At 38.0% G+C, this 21,249-nt stretch overlaps 1 protein-coding gene across 5 annotated transcripts in view; it reads right to left on the bottom strand.

Annotated features, from left to right (window-relative positions):
- Positions 1-21,249, bottom strand: part of Frk (fyn-related kinase) — a 127,833-nt gene that overhangs the window by 54,764 nt on the left and 51,820 nt on the right. For all 5 annotated transcript variants that reach the window (NM_001159544.1, NM_010237.3, NM_001358769.1 and 2 more), the window contains one exon: positions 9,055-9,176. In NM_001159544.1, coding sequence (NP_001153016.1) covers positions 9,055-9,176 — 122 coding nt within the window. The remainder of the gene's footprint in view (positions 1-9,054; positions 9,177-21,249) is intronic.

Raw genomic sequence — 21,249 nt, 5'->3', positions numbered from 1 at the left:
ATCTTATTCTGCTTCTTGTCTGGATGCTGGATGGTTCCACTGATAAATAAGTAATTGTGTTCCTTTTAATACGTAAATGATGTGTCTTGAGGGTTAGGTGCATCATCTCTGAATGAACACTGACCTGGAAGTCCTCTACTGTATGTGTGTTGGTGGCCTCAAACCAGCTGGTGTATGCTGTCTGTTTGGTGGTCCAGTGTTTGAGAGATCTCGGGGGTCCAGATGAATTGAGACTACTGGTCCTCCTACAGGATCGCCCTTCTCCTCAGCTTCTTTCAGCCTTCCTTAATTCAACAACAGGGGTCAGCTGCTTCTGTTCATTGGTTGGGTGCAAATATCTGCATCTGACTCTTTCAGCTGCTTGTTGGGTCTCACGTTAGATCCCTTTTTGTGAGTGTTCCATAGCCTCAGTAATAGTGTCAGGCCTTGGGGCCTCCCCTTGAGCTGGGTCACACTTTGGGCCTGTTGCTGGACCTTCTTTTCCTCAGGCTTCTCTCCATTTCCATCCCTAGAGGTCAGGCAGTGTGGGGGATGGGGTCATCCATGTGGAGACAGGGTGGGGAGGATGTGTGGGATGTAAAGGGTGGATGGGGAGGGAGGAGATTGGAATATGAAGTATAAAAATGAATTACAAATAAAATTAAATTAAAAAATGTAAATAATGTGATTGCTTCTAAATCCTCAAAATCTTTCACCCCAGTGTTTATCTAACTATCTTAATATGATTTTAACCTAAGACAGAAGAAACAAGTGAGCCTGTAACTCAATATTGCTTATGCTTCAAATTCATGTTCGATTTAGCTAAGTCTCATGAGTATTAGCCAGTTTTCTAGGTTGGTGAATTTCTTTTTTTTTTTTTTTAATTTGATTGCCTTTAGATTTTATTATTCTTTTTTTATTTTTTTATTAGGTATTTAGCTCATTTACATTTCCAATGCTATACCAAAAGTCCCCCATACCCACCCACCCCCACTCCCCTACCCACCCACTCCCCCTTTTTGGCCCTGGCATTCCCCTGTACTGGGGCATATAAAGTTTGCGTGTCCAATGGGCCTCTCTTTCCAGTGATGGCCGACTAGGCCATCTTTTGATACATATGCAGCTAGAGTCAAGAGCTCCGGGGTACTGGTTAGTTCATAATGTTGTTCCGCCTATAGGGTTGCAGATCCCTTTAGCTCCTTGGGTACTTTCTCTAGCTCCTCCATTGGGAGCCCTGTGATCCATCCATTAGCTGACTGTGAGCATCCACTTCTGTGTTTGCTAGGCCCCGGCATAGTCTCACAAGAGACAGCTACATCTGGGTCCTTTCAGCATAATCTTGCTAGTGTATGCAATAGTGTCAGCGTTTGGATGCTGATTATGGGGTGGATCCCTGGATATGGCAGTCTCTACATGGTCCATCCTTTCATCTCAGCTCCAAACTTTGTCTCTGTAACTCCTTCCAAGGGTGTTTTGTTCCCACTTCTAAGGAGGGGCATAGTGTCTACACTTCAGTCTTCATTTTTCTTGAGTTTCATGTGTTTAGGAAATTGTATCTTATATCTCGGGTATCCTAGGTTTTGGGCTAATATCCACTTATCAGTGAGTACATATTGTGTGAGTTCCTTTGTGAATGTGTTACCTCACTCAGGATGATGCCTTCCAGGTTCATCCATTTGGCTAGGAATTTCATAAATTCATTCTTTTTAATAGCTGAGTAGTACTCCATTGTGTAGATGTACCACATTTTCTGTATCCATTCCTCTGTTGAGGGGCATCTGGGTTCTTTCCAGCTTCTGGCTATTATAAATAAGGCTGCTATGAACATAGTGGAGCATGTGTCCTTCTTACCAGTTGGAACTTCTTCTGGGTATATGACCAGGAGAGGTACTGCTGGATCTTCCGGTAGTACTATGTCAAATTTTCTGAGGAACCACCAGACTGACTTCCAGAGTGGTTGTACAAGCTTGCAACCCCACTAGCAATGGAGGCATGTTCCTCTTTCTCCACATTCTCGCCAGCATCTGCTGTCACCTGAATTTTTTATCTTAGCCATTCTGACTGGTGTGATGTGGTATCTCAAGATTGTTTTGATTTGCATTTCCCTGATGATTAAGGATGTTGAACATTTTTTTAGGTGCTTCTCAGCCATTTGGTATTCCTTGGTTGAAAATTCTTTGTTTAACTCTGGACCCCATTTTCTAGTGGGATTATTTGAATGAGTCCAGCTTCTTGAGTTCTTTATATATATTGGATATTAGTCCCCTATCAGATTTATGATTGGTAAAAATCCTTTCCCAATCTGTTGGTGGCCTTTTTGTCATATTGACAGTGTCTTTTACCTTACAGAAGCTTTGCAATTTTATGAGCTCCTATTTGTCAATTCTTGATCTTACAGCACAAGCTATTGCTGTTCTGTTTAGGAATATTTCTCCTGTGCCCATATCTTAGATGATTTTCCCCACTTTCTCCTCTATAAATTTCAGTGTCTCTTGTTTTATGTGGAGTTCTTTGATCCTCTTAGACTTGAGTTTTGTACAAGGAGATAAGAATGGATCAATTCGAATTCTTCTACATGACAACCACCAGTTGTGCCAACACCATTTGTTGAAAATGCTGTCTTTTTTCCACTGTATGGTTTTAGTTCTCTTGTCAAAGATCAAGTGACCATAGGTGTATGGATTCATTTCTGGGTCTTCAGTTCTATTCCATTGATTTACCTGTCTGTCTCTGTACCAATACCATGCAGTTTTTAATCACAATTGCTCTGTAGTACAGCTTAAGGTCAGGCATGGTGATTCCACCAGAGGTTCTTTTATTGTTGAGAATAGTTTTTGCTATTTTAGGGTTTTTATTATTCCAGATGAATTTTCAAATTGCCCTTTCTAACTCAGTGAAGAATTGAATTGGAATTTTGATAGGGATTGCATTGAATCTGTAGATTGCTTTTGTCAGGATAGCCATTTTGACTATTTTAATCCTGCCAATCCATGAGCATGGGAGATCTTTCCATCTTCTGAGATCTTTTTCAATTTCTTTCTTTAGAGACTTGAAGTTCTTATCATACAGGTCTTTCACTTCCTTAGAGTCATACCAAGGTATTTATTCTTAAAGTCAGATGTTTTGTGGGAAAGCACATACTTGATGAACAACAGCTTATATAACCCAAGCATACCAATCAAAATATAGACTACCAACACTCTGCCCCTAGCAACTAATTCCTCCTCCCTGACCTACAAAAGGTGGTTTTCTGTGGCAGTTACCAGACTTTCTTGAACTGCAAGCTTGCTCAGGACCGACAGCTATCTTCCAGAACATCTATTCTGTACTTTCTCTTAAATTCTTGCTATTCTGCTTTTTGTGCATGCTTATTCATTTCTCTGAAGAAAACACTAAGAATCTACAAACACGCTGTGAAGAGAGAAACCACAAGTAATACTCCTATAGAATTCGCTTGACTTGTCAGAGAGATCTGACATTTTCCATCTTTCTCTTTTTGATCCTTATCTGATCAACTACAAACTCCTGTCAGTTCATCTTTGGACAGATCCATTTCTTCCTCTCTAGTTTTCCCAGTTATCCTGATTCATGTTGGTATTTGTGGAGACAACGTGGGACTGCTTAAGAGTTCTTTCTAGATTACATCATAAAGAGCCCACTGGGAAAAAAGAAAGACAACATCAACACAGAATACACTTTAACTCATCTTCCTATAGCCCCATAGTTACCACTTAGCCAAGAGGAACTGATATTTAGTAGTGAGGGAAGGTTCTGGAACTTTAAACAACCCTGGAATATTTGAGAGTAAATCAGAATGCTTGGCACCCAAGTATTTTTCTAATCCTTAGTTCTAGGTTCACTCCTATACTCTCTCTAAAAAAAAAAAAAAAAGGCGGGGGTATGTGCAGAGTTTGTTTGTAGGACACTACAGTTCACTGTGTCTAAGGTACATCTCCCACCTCTTCTTGGTCCATTATCTACACACATTTCACTCACACTTCTCATCAAATTAGCTATGATGGTTATATTTCATTTACAACTTGGCTAGATTTAGAATCCATAAAAAGACACACTTCCGAGTATGTCTGTGATATCTTTTCCAGAGATATTTAACTATATAATATAGACAGACCCTGAAAATGAAGGCAGTACTGCCTCAAAGGCTAAGGTGTCAGACTAGATAAAGGGGGGAGAGAGAGAGAGAGAGAGAGAGAGAGAGAGAGAGAGAGAGAGAACGAGAGAACAGGAGAACAGATGGACAGAAGGACAGAATGGCAGCAGTCACCTCTCTCCATTGCAAAAAAAAAAAAAAAATATGACCAGTCACTTCACACTCTGGCCACTAGGCATGCCCCACCCTGATGACTACCCCCTTTCAAGGATAGAGCACAATAAGCCCTTCTTTGCTTGAGCTGCTTTTTGTCATGTATATTAAATATAACACAAAATCTGTTACCCAGATCAGTTGATCCTCTCCCTGAAATGTCTCTTTATAGCGTAAGGTCCAAAAGTCCTCAGCACAGACACATGACACTGATCATCAATGATCCGTCTACACACACACACACACACACACACACACACACACACGAGAACTCACACATGCACAGCCACACACACATACCCTCACTCTCCACCTGACTTACTACTCAAAAAGCACAGCTCTGGTGTCTGCAGGAACAGTCCTGGCACCTTGTAAACTGACACAGAGCAGAAGGGCAGCCTCTGCTTTGCCTGACATTCTCTGGGTGAGTCAACCTCTGCACCCTCTTTCCTCGTAAAACAACTATACTACAATCGTCCTTCAGACTCAATTTCAGGATTGCTCCTTGCTGAGCTCTGTTGTCACACATACACACAGACACACACACACACAACGTTGTGTGCACTGCTGCTGTGCCCATTCAAAGAAAAGAGCACACACATCACACACATACACACACACACACAACGTTGTGTGCACTGTTGCTGTGCCCATTCAAAGAAAAGAGCAAAAGAGTGAATGAATAACATAAATATTACATCAAAAAATAAATAAAAATAAATAACATCAGCTTTTGAGTCCCTTATTTGCCTTACTCCTTCAAATCTATTACTGTCTCTTTTGAAAGGATTTCAAAAACAGTGATTCTGCTAGTCAGCCTACTACCCTCTAGGTTGTTATACATAGATGCCCAGAGCAAAACTAAAATGTGAAGTGCAGAATCTATTCTGAAAAACTCATCTGCAGCTCAGCGTTAACCCCCGGAGCACACATTCCTTAATGAGCACATCAAACAAGACTGCAAGTGCTTTATAAGACACCAAACAGCAAATTATTATTAATGGTAAAAGCAACAATAATTTCCTTTTAAGTAATTGATTGATGTGGAGAAATAGTCAAACCAGTTGATGTGCAGTCAGAATTTTATATTTTTCATCAGAAAAACAATTCACCACCAATGACAAATAACAATAGAGCCACTAAAACTACCTGTCATGTGTCTAATGAAGACAGATTCTCTGGCTACCACATATAATATGTAATATCCAAAAGCGATGCTGTAATTCATAGCTAATTAATGTCTCGCCTTTATGAGAAGTGTCATGGCCCTAAGTCTCATTTCTGATCTCCTCAGACCTCACAAGATCCGACAACCATGCGTAGATCACAACAACCCAATTAGCACCCACCCCAACCTTGGGCAGCTGCGTCCCAGGGCTGTCTCAGCCTCAATATATCATGCTCCCTCATGAAGCTCTTCTCTGACAGCTGCAAGCCTTTGCTGCCCAAGGAATAAAGACAATACTTGTAAAGAAAAGTTATGCAGGAAAGACAGCTATAGAAAGGAGATATTGTTTGCCTTCCTTTAATGGTACAGTAGTCAGCAAAATTGAAGACCATCAATTCTGACTGATTAGAAAGTCAACGTCACTAAGAAATAAATCTATGAGTGATACATCTGAGGCTCCTTAGTGATAATCAACCATCAGCAATTGGATTGTTGTTTGTTTGTCTTATGTGGATCTATTGAATCTTTCCATAGCCTTCCTTCTCACTAATAAGAGAATTTCCCTTTCAGCAAAACATAATCAGATGCATTTACTTTATCCCTTGTGAATACACAGCAATCAGATGATTTGTAAGACTCTAAATTGTCTGACTTCGTTGAAAAAGAATCTATAATGATTTGCTGGTCTCCAAAAGCAGTTCGAAGGCACTTCCTAAGTCCATAAGTAAACTCTGGAGTATTCACAGCTCCCAGCAGCTAATATCCTTGTAATTCCCTTCTAAGCCTATAAAGCTGTTTTGTCCCATAGTACTCCTAGTAGAGAATGTTCTGAATAGTCACTCTAGCCCCAGCATTATTCAAAGATATGTATGAGTCAGGAGACTCCACTTACAGTTTGCTTTCCCTGTGGAGATATTTTTCTATATCTTATGCTAATTGGAAGCATTTAATCTAGCATTTCATAAATACCTATGACCAAATTGGATAGATAGATAACCAAGCAAGGCAAATAAACAAATATGGATTAATTTAAGCAAGGAATATTCTTATAGTTCTTTTTAATAAGTATCTAGATTTTTAAAAAAGATTTGATTGTCCTCCCATGAAAATAGTAGTCTCATGGAAATATTAAATATTTATCTACAGAGATTCCCAGTAAAACATTCTTTACGATAGCAAAACAATTGAAAATAAAAATGAATAAAACACAAAATAAGTTAAATAAAATGATAATCCCCTTTATAAAAATGGAAAGTTATGTAGCTTCTAAAATCGTAGTATAGAATAAGTTCTAAAGAGCATGTAGGAACATTCATAGGACACTGCAAATAGAGGTGAAAGAAGTAAAGCCTAGCTTTGTATCACACACTTGTAATTATGTGTGCCCATATGTTTATGTACACATATAAACGCTTGTGGTAAATGTAGGTGTACATAGGTGTATATTTTATTGATTATTAGATAATCTCTGTTTAACTTCCTGAGTATAGAACGTACATGCATAATTATATATACATAAATAAGTATACATCAGTTATAGAAAGGTGCTAATAGGAAGAGTTTTGCAGCATTAAAAACACTTGACCAATACAGATGCAGATACCATCAGACTGAGCCCAGGAACAGAATTAGTTAGGGGAAGGACTGAAAGAGCTGAAGGGAATTGCAACCCTATAAGAAGAACAATGTCAACTAACTGAACCACCCAGAGCTCCCAGAGACTAAACCACCAACCAAAGAGTATACATGGAGGGAAGCAGGACTCCAGATACATATGTAGCAGAGAATTACCTTATCTGACATCAATGGGAGGGGAGGGAGGCTATATGCCCCAGTGTAGGCAGATGCTAGAGGGATGAGGCAGGAGTGAGTGAATGGGTGGAGGAGCACCCTCATAGAAGCAAAGGGGAGGGAGTAGGGGAGATGGAATGGGGAGTTGGTGGAGGGGTAACTGGGAAGGGGAATATCATTTGAAATGTAAACAAATAAAATAATTTAGTAAAAAGAGAAGTAAGTAGTTCAGAAGTTGGAGGAGGGGGAGAAATATAACCTACATGTATAAATGTAGTATTCATGTATAAATTAATAAAAGAACACTTTTTTCAAAGTAAACAAAATATCTCCAACTAGTAACATGGTAGACTTTGTTCTTTTAAAACTTAATAGGTCCCTACAGATTTGTTTCATAACCAGAAGAAAAGCTATTGAATAAAGTGTTGACGTCCATCACTTTGATTTACACAGGTAAAAGGTAAAAGATTTACCTTTTAGGGTATCTATTATGAGTGACAAATGCCAATATTAAACAATGTTATTACTACTGTGTTAGCAACATCTCAAAAATCAGGGATGATTACACTTAGGCACATCTCAAGAATGAAAATCAGAACTTCATTTATATCCTCTTATCCATGGAGCTGAGCAAAAAAAGAACATGTACTAGATGTATAGAGATCTAAACTAGGAAAGAGCAATCTGAGTTAATCTGATTCTGGAATGCCATATTAATTCAGTGCCAGAATCATCAGGAGCTAAAGTACAGAGTCAACACAAAACCTGTATCTGCCTCACTAACCTTGAATCCTCCCATCTTTGGCACCACAGGTTTGTGGAAGGATAAAGGGTGTCAATTATGCACAGCCTATGCAGGGTTCTTGTCCAAATTCCTAAAAGATGGACTCAGTGTGGCCTTTTGAAGGAAATCACAACTTCTAGTGAGCCAATGGGACATCATGAGTTACACAAGATCATGACTAACATAAAAATAGGCAAACAGAAATGATGGAATTTGCTTCCCACTCCAAAAAAGTTTAATCTACTCAGAAAAAAAAAATATAATACATGCTTTAAAGGATGATAATGGGGAAAAAGAACATGTACTAGATGTATAGAGATCTAAACTAGGAAAGAGCAAGAAAGTCCCACTTAGAGGTAGGTTGGTGTGGCAACTCTAAACAAGGATATTCTGCCTTGTTGCAACTGAATTGGAATGCAGATTTGTGAAAGCAGGCACAATGTCTAAAGCTCTGAAGGTGTTTCTCAAGCCCCTACACTGTTTTCTTAGGGCAGTACAGTTACACATTTTATCTTAAACAGTATTCAACAGCATAATGCATCCAGTAGGTTAAATAAATATATTTTTTCTCAACATTTCTATTTTTTTTAGTTATAAGATAGACAAGTGAAGACACAGAAGGAGAAAGAGGGGAAAGAGGAATGAAAAAGAGCATAGCATTTTTGCAAATCAGTTTTTATAATAGAATAGATTTTACTTCTTTGTAATCATTTCTCCAAAAGGATACTTAATTAATGTGAAGCCAAATCCCATGATCCCTGGGCTTGTCATTTCATATCTATAGTTCATATATTGAGAACTGTTTCTAGAAGCATCTCACCATGAGGGTGGGAGAGATTGTCTAATATTGATGTTATTCCTGAGTAGTTCAGTATGTTTTAATTTTGGTGAAATTGTGACTAAAAGAAAACAGGAAAATTTGACAATAACATACTCAGGTATACATAGCAAGTGCTTGACTGCAAGCTCTCAAATTCATATGCCAATCACACAGGACAATGCCCACACCTGAGAGGGAAAAGTCACCCTTCTGGCTCTCACTCTCTCTGATTAGAAAGGCGCCCGTCTGGTTTTCTGAATACAGAAGTTGTTTTTCTGCATCTGCTCTTTTGATTGCTCCAAAAAACCACCTAAAAAGCAAGAGAGACATAAACCTCAATTAGCCAATCAGAGTTCATTTTAAAAAGAACATTCCAACATCAGAAACATTTGATATTCTTCAGTGAATTCATCACACATATAAACGCTTTTAGTACTTAAGAGGATTTTTCAGAATATCAGGAATCTACTCTGGGATTACTATTGCAAGAACAAAGCAAAAATCTGGTTGGTTCCTGCTCCATGCCCTTCCTCACCATAAATTCTCTCTGAGATCTTGTGCTTATATAAACATGGCCGCAGAAGGCTGCATGTTAACCTCGACATCACCATCAAATGTTTCACCATGCTTAAAGTGGGAACAATTAAAAATACTTTCTCTATTCCTTAGTTTTTTCCAATCTCCATCTACCAAAGCCCATGACAATATGGAATTATTTCTTATGCTTATAGAAATATGTCAGATACTAAAAACACAAGCTTGTGAGTCTGGTCAAATCAAGAATTACACAGATCTTCATGTCGCACAGTCAGTGTAATCTAAACATAACTGTCAAAATTCAAACACAAACAAATTAGTGCTAAGAATGAATGATTCAGTGAGTGATATTGGTACCATTAAAAGTTCATGTTAAACAAAATGAAACATATATGCTGCTTTCATAAAATATAATAATTTCACAAGAAGCTGTTATATAAAAGGATGAATTTTAAAATTTTCCTAGGATATTGAGCCAGAACAACAACCAAACAAAAAAACATACAAAAATTATAATCAACACTAATGAAGAAAACCTGATATTTTGAATATTTATTACAACATATCTTAAGCTTCAGTTTCAAAATATGCACTACAAATTAAAGCATAAGGCTCAAACCTTTGAAAAATATTTGCAAAGTACATAACCAAAATATCATTGGTATTCAGATTGTATTGTGGAGTCAACAAGCAATAAAAAGTAAAATAGAGGAAAATTGGCAGAGACTATATGTGGGTAATTCACAGAAATAGGAAGTCAAGAAAATAATAAAAATAAGCAGCATAGCCAATGCCTATCCATAACTAGGTATTATGTATAAAACTATAATAAAATATAGACATATGCTTTACAACTGGACAATTTCCTATTGTTAGGTGTTGAAGAAGATATCAAACAACATTTACGCAATTGTGGTAGCAATATAATTTGATATGGCCTCTCAGAGACCAATCCAGCACCAGATCGTTGTGTATATTATATGCTCAAGGATATGCAACAAGAATATTTGCTATAGAATTTTAGCATTGGCATATCGAAAGCAGGTGCAGCGAGTGTTGCTCAGTAATAGAATGCTTGCTTAGCATGCTGTGAGGCCTGGGTTCATCCTTAGCACCATAAAAAGAAAAGAAAGAAAAATAAATAAAGTTAAAAAAAGAGACATAACCTAAATATCCATCACAAAGAATAAAGAGTTACAGGGATTAAGTGTAATTTTACAGTGTTGAAAACAAATAAATCATAAGGGTGCAAAAAAAAGTTGAACAACTTGCCCACACATATCATGTAGTCTGGATTTTTAAGCGACATTAACAGAATAGTTTGTGTAGAGAAACCTCAAGTTTCCCCAGCTGTGCCATGAGTGTATCTGCATATACTCTGGGTATTGTCAGAGGCAGTGGATTTGTGAGCTGTCTGGAACTAAAAATTAGAATAAAATCATTTTCTTGTAAAAAAAAAGTTGAACAACAATTCACAACATTGTGATATCATTTATATAAAACTTAAGCGAGCACATTTTCAAAATTGTACATATTTTATAAATATGTACATGCTTATTAAAAATGAACAGTTAAGATAGCTATTTCCAGAAATGGTAAAAGAAAAAAGTCTCCATATATTTTCAGCAAAGAAGTAGCAGAGGTGAAATGTACTGATCAGCTTTGTGCATTTTCCAAATTCATAGGGCATTGATCTTCGAATTGCCCTCTATCAATTATCCAACAAGTTACATTTTTAAAAATTATGGTATCTCCTATATTTTATTCTCACATATAAATACTCCATTATGTAAGCTTTGTGTGGATACATACATTTGTATTTGGGATAATTGCATGAATGATGTGAGTCTTCTGTGCGAGATACATACAAGCCAGCAGTTTATGTAAATCCAATGATTAAAGATAAGGCAATCTTCATTTATAGAGAAATTATTTACTAATTTTTAGAACTTCTGTCTCAGCAATTCTGGACTTTCCTACATAGATTCAATTTAAGTGTTTGAGTGAATGTATCTGTTTATGTCATACTTAAGACTTTTGCTCTACTCCCATCAGGAAGAGAAAAACATAAATAGTTATTTTCTGCTTGCAACTGCATTATAATGCCATCCTTCATGCTGAAAGATGATGCACCTGCTGCAGATTGTGATCTTTAGAGCACATGATACTGTCGAGCAAGCCTAACTGAGAAACAGTAATTCACCTCTCTCTTTGCACCTGTGGAAACTCTTCCTTAATTTGAGGTTGAAGCTCCTGCCAGAACTGCCAGTTGCTGTCATTGGCTCTGACTTTTGGAGACCTAGTTGGCATCATTCTAGAAGGGCATGCACACTTCAGGCCTGACTGTTCACCAAAGTATTTCAGCCACCCCCTGACCTGCTGTTCTTTTGAGCAGTGAACAAACAGTGAGGGCCCAAAAGGAATCTAAATATCATAGATCATGTGAAATGCCACAGACGATCATGTAGGCATGGTCCTTAAAATGTGGTTGCTAGTCCAAGAATATCAGCTTTGCCTGGAACCATTAAAATGAAAAATCTCAGACTTCAGTACTGATCGACTCATGCAGACAGAGCAGGGCTATTGTCCAGCAGTCAGGAGCATAAGAAACCTTCCATGTTAATTTAGAATGTGTACAAGACGCATAAAATAAGCCAGAGTTTGACACTTAGCTGTGAAAAGGAGTTATTCAGTAAAATGATACCTTAAACATATAACTCATATGCTTTATTGATACTTAAAAATAATGTTTTTATTGTATATCATACCATAACATACAGTATCCAAAAGAAGAAACCTGTGATAACTCAGATGCTGAGAGAAAGAAGTGCTCCTTTAAGATTAAAACAGAAAATAAATACCTGTCATGGAAGTAAGACATATGTGACCAAAGCCCAAATGTGTTTTACAAATAATTGTCAGGCATCTATCATACTGACATGAAAATATCTGAATGTTCCCATGAATATTCCAGTGTTGGATTAAAGTGCTAAACTTGAGAGTAATAGAGGTGTTCTATTTGTTTATATTTTATAAAACCAGCATGTGTGTATATGTACACAAATGTGTACACATCTCTAACATTAGTGAGACATGAAGAAAATAATGACGTTCTTCAGTTTTCACTCTATATCCTTCTTTAGGTGTGAAGATTTGTAATAAGACGTAGTTTCAGAATAACTTAACATCTACTTTAATATACACAATGAAATGAAGTCACTTAAGAAAACATACAAAAATCTACATGTTACCGGGTCAAGATTCAAAATGTTGACAATCAAAATTGATAGATACAAGAAAAATACCAGTGGAATCAGAGAGAGGGAAGTACAGATGAACAGACAAACAGATGGAACATACCAGCCAGGGTGTTGAACATTAATAATTCCAGGAACATCTCAGAAGCACAGTCAGCCACTTAAGAATGGCAGCATGGTCGGAAAGTGGTGGTGCATTCCTTTAGTCCCACCACTTGAGAAGCAGAGGTAGATGGATCTCTATGAATTCAAGGCCATCCTAGTCTACAAAGTGACTTACAGGACAGCCATAGCTATTACACAGAGAAACCCTGTCTCAAACACACACACACTCAGAGAGAGAGAGAGAGAGAGAGAGAGAGAGAGAGAGAGAGAGAGAGAGAGAGAGAGAGAGAGAGAGAGAGAAGGAAGAAGAAGAAGAAGAAGAAGAAGAAGAAGAAGAAGAAGAAGAAGAAGAAGAAGAAGAAGAAGAAGAAGAAGAAGAAGAAGAAGGACGAGGAGGATGAGGACGAGGAGGAGAATGACAATAGGAAATTCATTTAATCCCTTGTACCTCAACATTATCATTTGTGAGTAGGAATTTTAGCAATGACCTGACATGTATTGTGAGATTAAAAGAAATCATACATGTAAGAGCTTGTTATACAGCCATGGTCATGCTAAGTAGCTCAGATAAGAACTAAATGAAGAGAAAAATTGTATGTTTGCTTTGGATATTCTAGATTTGAAGTCATGATAGAACCATGGTTAATATATAAGCAGGATCTTATATCTCTAATTGTCCCAAGTGACCCTTCATTCATACCCCCCCTAATAAATGCTGTCTTATTAAATCAAAAAGACTAATGAAATCTGCATTATGATTATCAACTGATCATCTATGGAAAAAAGAGACAACATTAAGAAACATAAAGGGGCTAGAGACATAGCTCAGTGTGTCAGAGTGTGTGTTATACAAGCATCAGGATGTGAGTTCAAGTCTCTAGTACCTACATAAAAATCTGGATGTAACAGTGCTGCTCAGGGCAGGGACAAGACAATCTCTGGGGATGGTTGGCTGTCAGCCTACTTCCAGTGAGAGACTCTATCTCAAGGAATAAAAAACAGTTTGTGTAACCACACACACTAGTGCATAACCATATACACCCCTCACAAAGCAATATACTCTTCCAAAAAAAAAAAGCATTAAAGAATATCACATGTAAATTTGTTAAATAATATCACATCTAAATATTATTATCAATCAAACGTTATGCCACTATGAAAAGAACAAGCAAATAAACATATTACCTTCACTAAGAGTTTATTATTTCATATACTAGAGTCTGAACTGCAGTATCAACTGGTAAAAATCGGTATCTAGGTACTCATAATTCTGTATAGATGTGTATAATTTCCTCCTGCAATTTAAACAGAAGCACAACTATCAGTAAATGCTGAAACTGTTGATAAAAGTTGACCTCTGATATCTTACTCTGTTCCTACACACTAACGCAGCTGGTCTTCAAATACCATAGGCAGTTCCTAGAGATGAGGGAGGAACTATGTCTTATAAGCAAACAAGGAACAGAAAGTGCAGGTCAACTTGGCAGAGTCACTAAGTGGCAAATAAGTTAGAACAACACAGCAGTGGAATTGGGGTTAGGATGTCTTTGCTATCACCATCATCGTCACCACCACCACCATCATCATCATCAATCATGACATATACTATGATGAGTAAAACTACTGTACCATGCTCAGGAGATGTCAGCCAGTTACAAAATGCCTACAGTTTGCTGGGCACACATATCCACATCTAGTAACTTATCATAGCTAAACAAAAGCCTTCCATATAGAGTAACTTGGAGCTATTGTGGCTCCATATCCCTGTATCATTCACCTGCATCTGTGTTTCAACAACACTGCCAGGAAGGCCTCTATCAAGTTCCTGTTCCAGCTAATTAGGCCCCACCCCTTCTAAGAACTCTTCCTTGGTTCAATGTCTCCTTGGCTCAGGGTCAGCTATGGCTGCCTCTCCACCTTTTGACATGGCAAAATCATAAAAAAGAGAAGGTAATTCTCAGGAAGATTATGTTGTTCATTCTTTGCTTTCCTTTTTTCATCACAACCTTTCTTTTGTTCACCACACAGATTGTGGCAATATGGTACCATCTCTTCTTTTTCATCTTAATCCTGAGTACCTCATCATCATATGCAAGAGCCAAGCACAGATGTCATGAATCTTCTATATTGCCTCTGTCTACCCCTACCTCATGCAGACATGCCTGGAGCTAGCCTCTGAGAGTGTGATGGGCTACATATATCTCACCACATGGACAAGGTTGTTTATTATCATTGTTGTTTGGTAAGTTGGTTGTTTTGTTTTGACTATCTTGTACAGATTGATTATGAAATAAAGCCTTCTGAAGTGGAATGTCAGGCATTTGAGCATGTGGACATTAGCCACTCATCCAACTTTGTCCCACCTGCAACTGCCGCACCTAATGTACACTTAAACTTCCTTCCCCAACATTCCTACAGTATTCAGAGAATGCACCTCACATTTGACACAAAGCATGAGAAATTAGTGCACCTATTTTTAATTGTTTATTTTAGGTAATTCACTTGTTGCTGAAGACCTCTCTAGGCCAAGGATCATGTATGATACCTTCACAGATGGCAATATGTCCTTTGGAGCTCTTAACAATATTTGATAAAACTATTAATGCATTGAACTTTGACATGGCATTTATAGTCATGTTGATTCTGAACACTGAACTTTAGATAATGTGTTCTTATATAATCTTCAGTGCCTATTGAGTATCTTACAGTATAAAATGTCTGTGTGCTAGAGGAGAGTTGTGGTGCAGTTCAGACGTTAATTAGCCTTAGATTATATATTCCTATCTGACCTCCTTTTTCTTCAAAAAGGAGAACCTTTGTTTAGGAACATAAAGATAAAAAAAAAAAAAATGAGACTGACTTCTCTATCCTTTAAAACAAGAGCACATTGACAGCTTACATGGTAAGAATGTTGATCCAAAGATGTCACTCGAGGTTAGTATTTGAGGTAGAACTTGTAGTCACATAAGAAACTAGGAAGTTCATTCTTGGATCACTTGATAAAGCATTTCTTATAGCTCTTGTCCACCTGAATAATCAGCTCAGAGGGGGAATTTTGGAGGAACTAAACTGGGTTTCATCATTGGAGAAGGTGAATGTTCGTTAAAGAATCTTGTTATAACCTGAGCCTACTTCCCTCCTAGTCAAGAACATGTGACTCATTACAGAACACACCATGGGGGAAAAAAATAGAGAATATAACAAAGTTCAGATAGATAACCCATCTCAAAGTATGATGCCATTTCAGAATTCCCTAAGGATGGAAAGCATATGTTGATTAATCTGTGAAATAACATATAAACAAGTGTAGGTCATCAGTTCCAAAATAAAATGTAAATTCTAATGTAACTGCTTAGTTTTTGTATAGGTGTGGTCCTGTTTATTGAAGAAACTGGAAGAATGGGTCAAAAGCATTAATCGTTAGTTTCTTCCTCATGTTACATGAAGGTCAAAGGCAACTGACCTTGGGGTGTTACAGCAATGCATTATTTCACTAGTTATCACAAATGCTTATCTTCATTGTCTCTAAGCCTTTTCATAGTAGTATGATGCTATTTCTTCTCATGAGAAAAAAAAAACAGGAATTTTTAGGTACATACATGTTTACTGATCTATAAATGGGGTTACATGGCATGTATGTTTGCATGCATGTTCACACAGATACAGATACACACACATGTGTGTGCACACAGAGAACAGAGGTTGACACCAGTTGTTTTCCTTGATTTCTCTCTACCCTATACATCAAGGTAGCAATACATTGATTATTGCTGACTCCCAAGGTTCTCAGTGCAGCTACTCTAGCTAACAAGCTTGCTTAAGGGTTTCCATGATTCTTAGCACTTCTGGATTTATAGGAGCCACTTAACATTTTATTGGGTGCTGGGAATCCACTCCCTGATCCTCATGTTTACATGGCAAGCAGTTCAAACACTGAGCCATTTCCCCAGGCCCTCAAAAAGTGTGGAAAGTTACTTAGTTTTAAAGATTTCCCAGTGTTATAAATGGTATCCTTCCGTTTTTATTTAAAGCATTAAAACTCAAATGATATACAAAATATCCTCTTCTTTGGGAATTACTGTTAACTACACTGGTCTAAATGGTGAGATGAGCATTAGCAAGCACACAACCACCACGAGTTCAGATACAAGAAAAACCTGAGCATTTAATGTCCTGCAGTGGTGCCTACCATGTCAACACTAATGACATGAAATTTCTGATCTCTAATGAAATACTGTAAACAACTTGAAAGCATTGCAACCTTCTCTTAGCCTACTATATCTTGTTACCTACAGAACTAGTAATTGTATCATTTTCCATGTACTTAATATGCCAGAATATCGGTAACATCAAATTTATACCAACTATACTGTGAAAAGATGAAAAAGCAAAAGGCCTATTAACCATTGCTTTGATAGTTTTGATAGTACCAAGGAAGAGATAACAATTTAAGTAGGAAGTTAAGGGGGGGCATGCAATTGTAAGGATACAAAGTTCAATTAGCAGTTGATGTGCAAGGTGAGTCAGTGGTAGGAATGAGCTGGAGGAAGAGAAGCCGGTTAAGATTCCGCTGGGATACTTGTAGGGGAGAACATTCTATTTTTTATTTTGTGACCAGTGTTATACAGATGGAGCAGGGGAAAAAAAGTTTGTGGAATAAATAAAAAGGAAGACTGATCATAAGTTGATGGGCTGAAGGCAGCCAGAGAGTGGAGAAGCAGAAACACTGGGTGAACCGAACAGTGTATTGGAAGGTGATGGGCACAAGAGAGGAAAAAAAATAAGGAGAAGGTTGAGCTTTTAAAGGCCTCTCCATGTGCAGCAAAACATGACAAGACAGAGTCAACGTGTCTTCCTGTGTTTTCCTGATGTCAAAGCAATCAGTAGAATAAAAAGAGCTGTGTGGGAAATAAATGGCTGGACCCCCAGAGAATGACAAACCAGTGTCAAGATACCTCAGCTACAGTTTGGACAATATCTATTAGCACTTGCTTCTAATTGAGAAATAAACTGGGGCCACCACTTCATGTGTTTCTATTACTGGTGTGTAGATGTGCACCACAGCAAAAGCTGCGACATCCTCAGAGGAATTCCTTGGGCTCTGTGATTCTTTAACCAGGGAAAGAGAGGATTCTGTTTAAAAGGAACAGGAATGTTTGATGAAAACTTCGAATATACATGATATTTTTAAAAATATATATTGAATTACTGTGGTGTATTTGAAGCAGGATTTTTCAGTCATCTCCCTTAAACATATAAAAATCAAAATATTTAAATTAAATTTTATATGTGTGTGTGTGTGTGTGAGAGAGAGAGAGAGAGAGAGTGTATGTGTGCATGTGCACTATATGTATATGTGTGTATATGTATGCCAGTATGTTTGGTATGTGTAATCTGTATGTGTGTGAGCCTATATATGGTTATGTGTGTATATGTCTTAAGAAGAGTGTGTTCTAGGCAACCACTGCTGACTGGTCTGAGGTGAAGCTCAGGAAATAATGCAGTTCCCAAAAGCAGTGGAGAATTTTAAACCAGGTCACCCAGGGGCTGCACTGCTTGTAGAAGGTAGGGCCACAGGAATAATTTCAGGAAACTGAGAGCATCTCTCTTCAACTGCTGCTATTAATAGTTAGCACATCACAATTCAGTAATTTGATTTCACAGTTTGGAAACTGATAGCACAATTTCTCTGATATTAAAAGGCCAGGCTACCCTCTTCAGCTAACACAAAAGGACAAGAGATAGGGTGAACAGAAGCTACAGTAGCCTTTGACCTGTCTTTCATGACCCATGAAAAATATTTCTAAATCTTATAGTTTCAAACCAACTTTTGTTGGAATGTGGGGGCACAAAACCTGAAGAGCCAAGAACTTTGGAAATGGAAATAAAACAGATTAGAGAAACACATTTCTGCATGGATAACGATGGTAGTTTTATTATAAAAGACTGACTTCCACTCACCATGGAGCTATGTCTTAGAGCTGTGTTCAGAATGAAAGCTATCGCTGCCCCCGTGAGGCCTCCCTTCCTTTCATAGTCTTTTCGTTGGTTTACTTCAGTTTGGGCATTTTTGATTAAGGTGACTTTTTCCTACAACATCTAAGCAACAGTAATTTTAGCCCATCACTCCAATCCCCAGGCCCAGGACAGCACCAGGCATCAAATAAATCCTCAAAACTGTAACCTAAGTACATGAGTGGTGAGCAAATAGCTGTTTTGGGATGTGAGTCTTATAGTCAAACGTAAAAATGACTAAAGAATTTAAGATAGTAAAAGAAAAGCATCTGAAGTATTGATACAGAGCAAGGCATCAAGTCAGATCTGCCAGTCATGGGCTAGCCATGGTCAGTCATGTGATCAATAGGCACATGAGCAAGGTGACAAAATGGTCACAAGAAGAATTCCACTTTAGACATCACAGTGTCATCATCTACACTTTGGCTTTGTTCTTGTGATGAAGTATAGGGTAGTCACTGCAGGGGCCTCCATCTCAGACGTTACAAGAGGAGGTTGAAGAGTGAGTGAAAAGGAACCAAATTGTTTGCCATGCAAATAGTAAGCCCATGCTGGCACATGCACAAAGCCTTCCATGTGGCCTTTTTAAACTGGGCAAACTGGGGACTAAGCAGGGTAGATTAATCCTTAAGCTTCCCAGGGTAGGGCTGAAATAACTAACAGTTATGAACTGGGAAGGTTCTAAACTTTGGGTTCTAAACGTCTTCTTGGAGAATAACACAATAGGACTTTATGATGCTGAGCATGAAGCTGTATCTGTTGTTTAGATGTTGATTTGGATCCATACAAATCTAAATGTGAAAGGAGAAAAGAGTGACCTCAAGTAAACACTTAGGCAATCTGAAAGCGGTGGATGACGCTGCATAAAATGAGTGCTGATACTTCAAAAAGCTTTTCTAAAGTACTAACAAGGCTTTCAAGAAACATTTCAAAGGTAAAAACCAAACAGTTCCTTATTCTTTCATTTAAAAACAACATAATATTGCGGGGCTGATGAGCTGGCTCAGCTGGCTTGCCACAAGCTGAATGACCTGTGTTCAATCCCCAGGACCTATATGGTGGGAAATGAAACCTCATTCTTGCAAGTCGTCCTCTGACCTCCGCACATATGCCATGTCATGGAACACTCACATGAACACACACACACACACACACACACACACACATGTTAAAAAGAGCATTGCAAAATCACTGTCAACTGAAGAGTGGAAAAGAATGAAACTATAGGAGAAGTATTCACAATGAAGTCAATCAACACCTCCTAATTTTTGCAATAGGTTACTACTTGTCATATTCTCTGGATGACATGGAATTATCTCTCCCATCATGATGTAAGAGTCCACTTACATTATTCTCTTCCGTTATGGTATGTGTATGAAGTAAGTGTTTGCCCATGCTTACGTCCCCAGCATTCAAGCTACATCCCCCTTTTGGGGCCCTGTGTTGAAGGCCTCAAAGTCTTCAGAGCTTCTGTCTACTGGCAGGGGCAGCTCACTAAGCTCAGAGCTTTCATAGCAGTACTCACTCCTGTCTAGATACAGCCATGTCAGCAGTCCATCTCTTCATGCCCCCACTGCCATAGAAGCGCTCACTCCACTACAACATCACAGTTATCTGATGAGAGGAAATCTCTCTGAAACCATGAACTGAAATGAATGGTCCCTCCTTCTGTGTGCTATTTTGGTCTTAGTAAGACAAAGATAATACAGCTTTCTTGTCAAATTTTGAACATGTAACTTTGTATTATTTTTTTGTAAAGACAAAGTGCCCCTCATACTGTCAGTGCTGTAGACTCCTAAGTTTTTCTGTGGGAAACTATTTTGATAGACATATCAATGATAAGACATGGTCTCCCTGGCTCCCTGAGTTCCCATACATATGCTTACCACAAACATTTGTAAGCTTTGTAACACAAGAATTGTTAAATATATTTTAAAGTTTATATATGTATATACACATACATACATACATACACATGTTTTGTATATATACTATATTGGAGAGGTATCTCAGCAGTTGACAGCAGTTGCTGTCTTTGCACAAAACCAAGGTTCCATTCCCAGCTCCCATATTAGACAGCTCACAAGTGACTGCAACTCCAGTTTTGAGGATCTAACACCTGTGTCTGGTCTCTGGAGGCACTTGCACATATATGGCATGTATTCATGAAGACTCTCACATGAACACACACACACGTAACATTCACTCACACAGACAGTCACATGGGGATCTGCACATACGTGACATTCATTCACACAGACACTCATATGGGTACAAATACACACACATGGCATTCACTCAGACAGACACTCACATGGGGATACTTACACACATGGCATTCACTTACACAGAAAGCCGTAAATAAGAATAAACACATAAATAAGAATAAATAATTCTGTTTTAAATCGGCTTTTCCCCAGCACCCAGATTCAACAAGGATACCTGTTGATCTTACTTCTCATTAGTATC

This window comes from Mus musculus, chromosome 10 (genome assembly GCF_000001635.26).
Source record: "Mus musculus strain C57BL/6J chromosome 10, GRCm38.p6 C57BL/6J".
NCBI classification, from domain to species: domain Eukaryota; kingdom Metazoa; phylum Chordata; class Mammalia; order Rodentia; family Muridae; genus Mus; species Mus musculus.
This window is presented reverse-complemented; position numbering and strand designations above follow the sequence as displayed.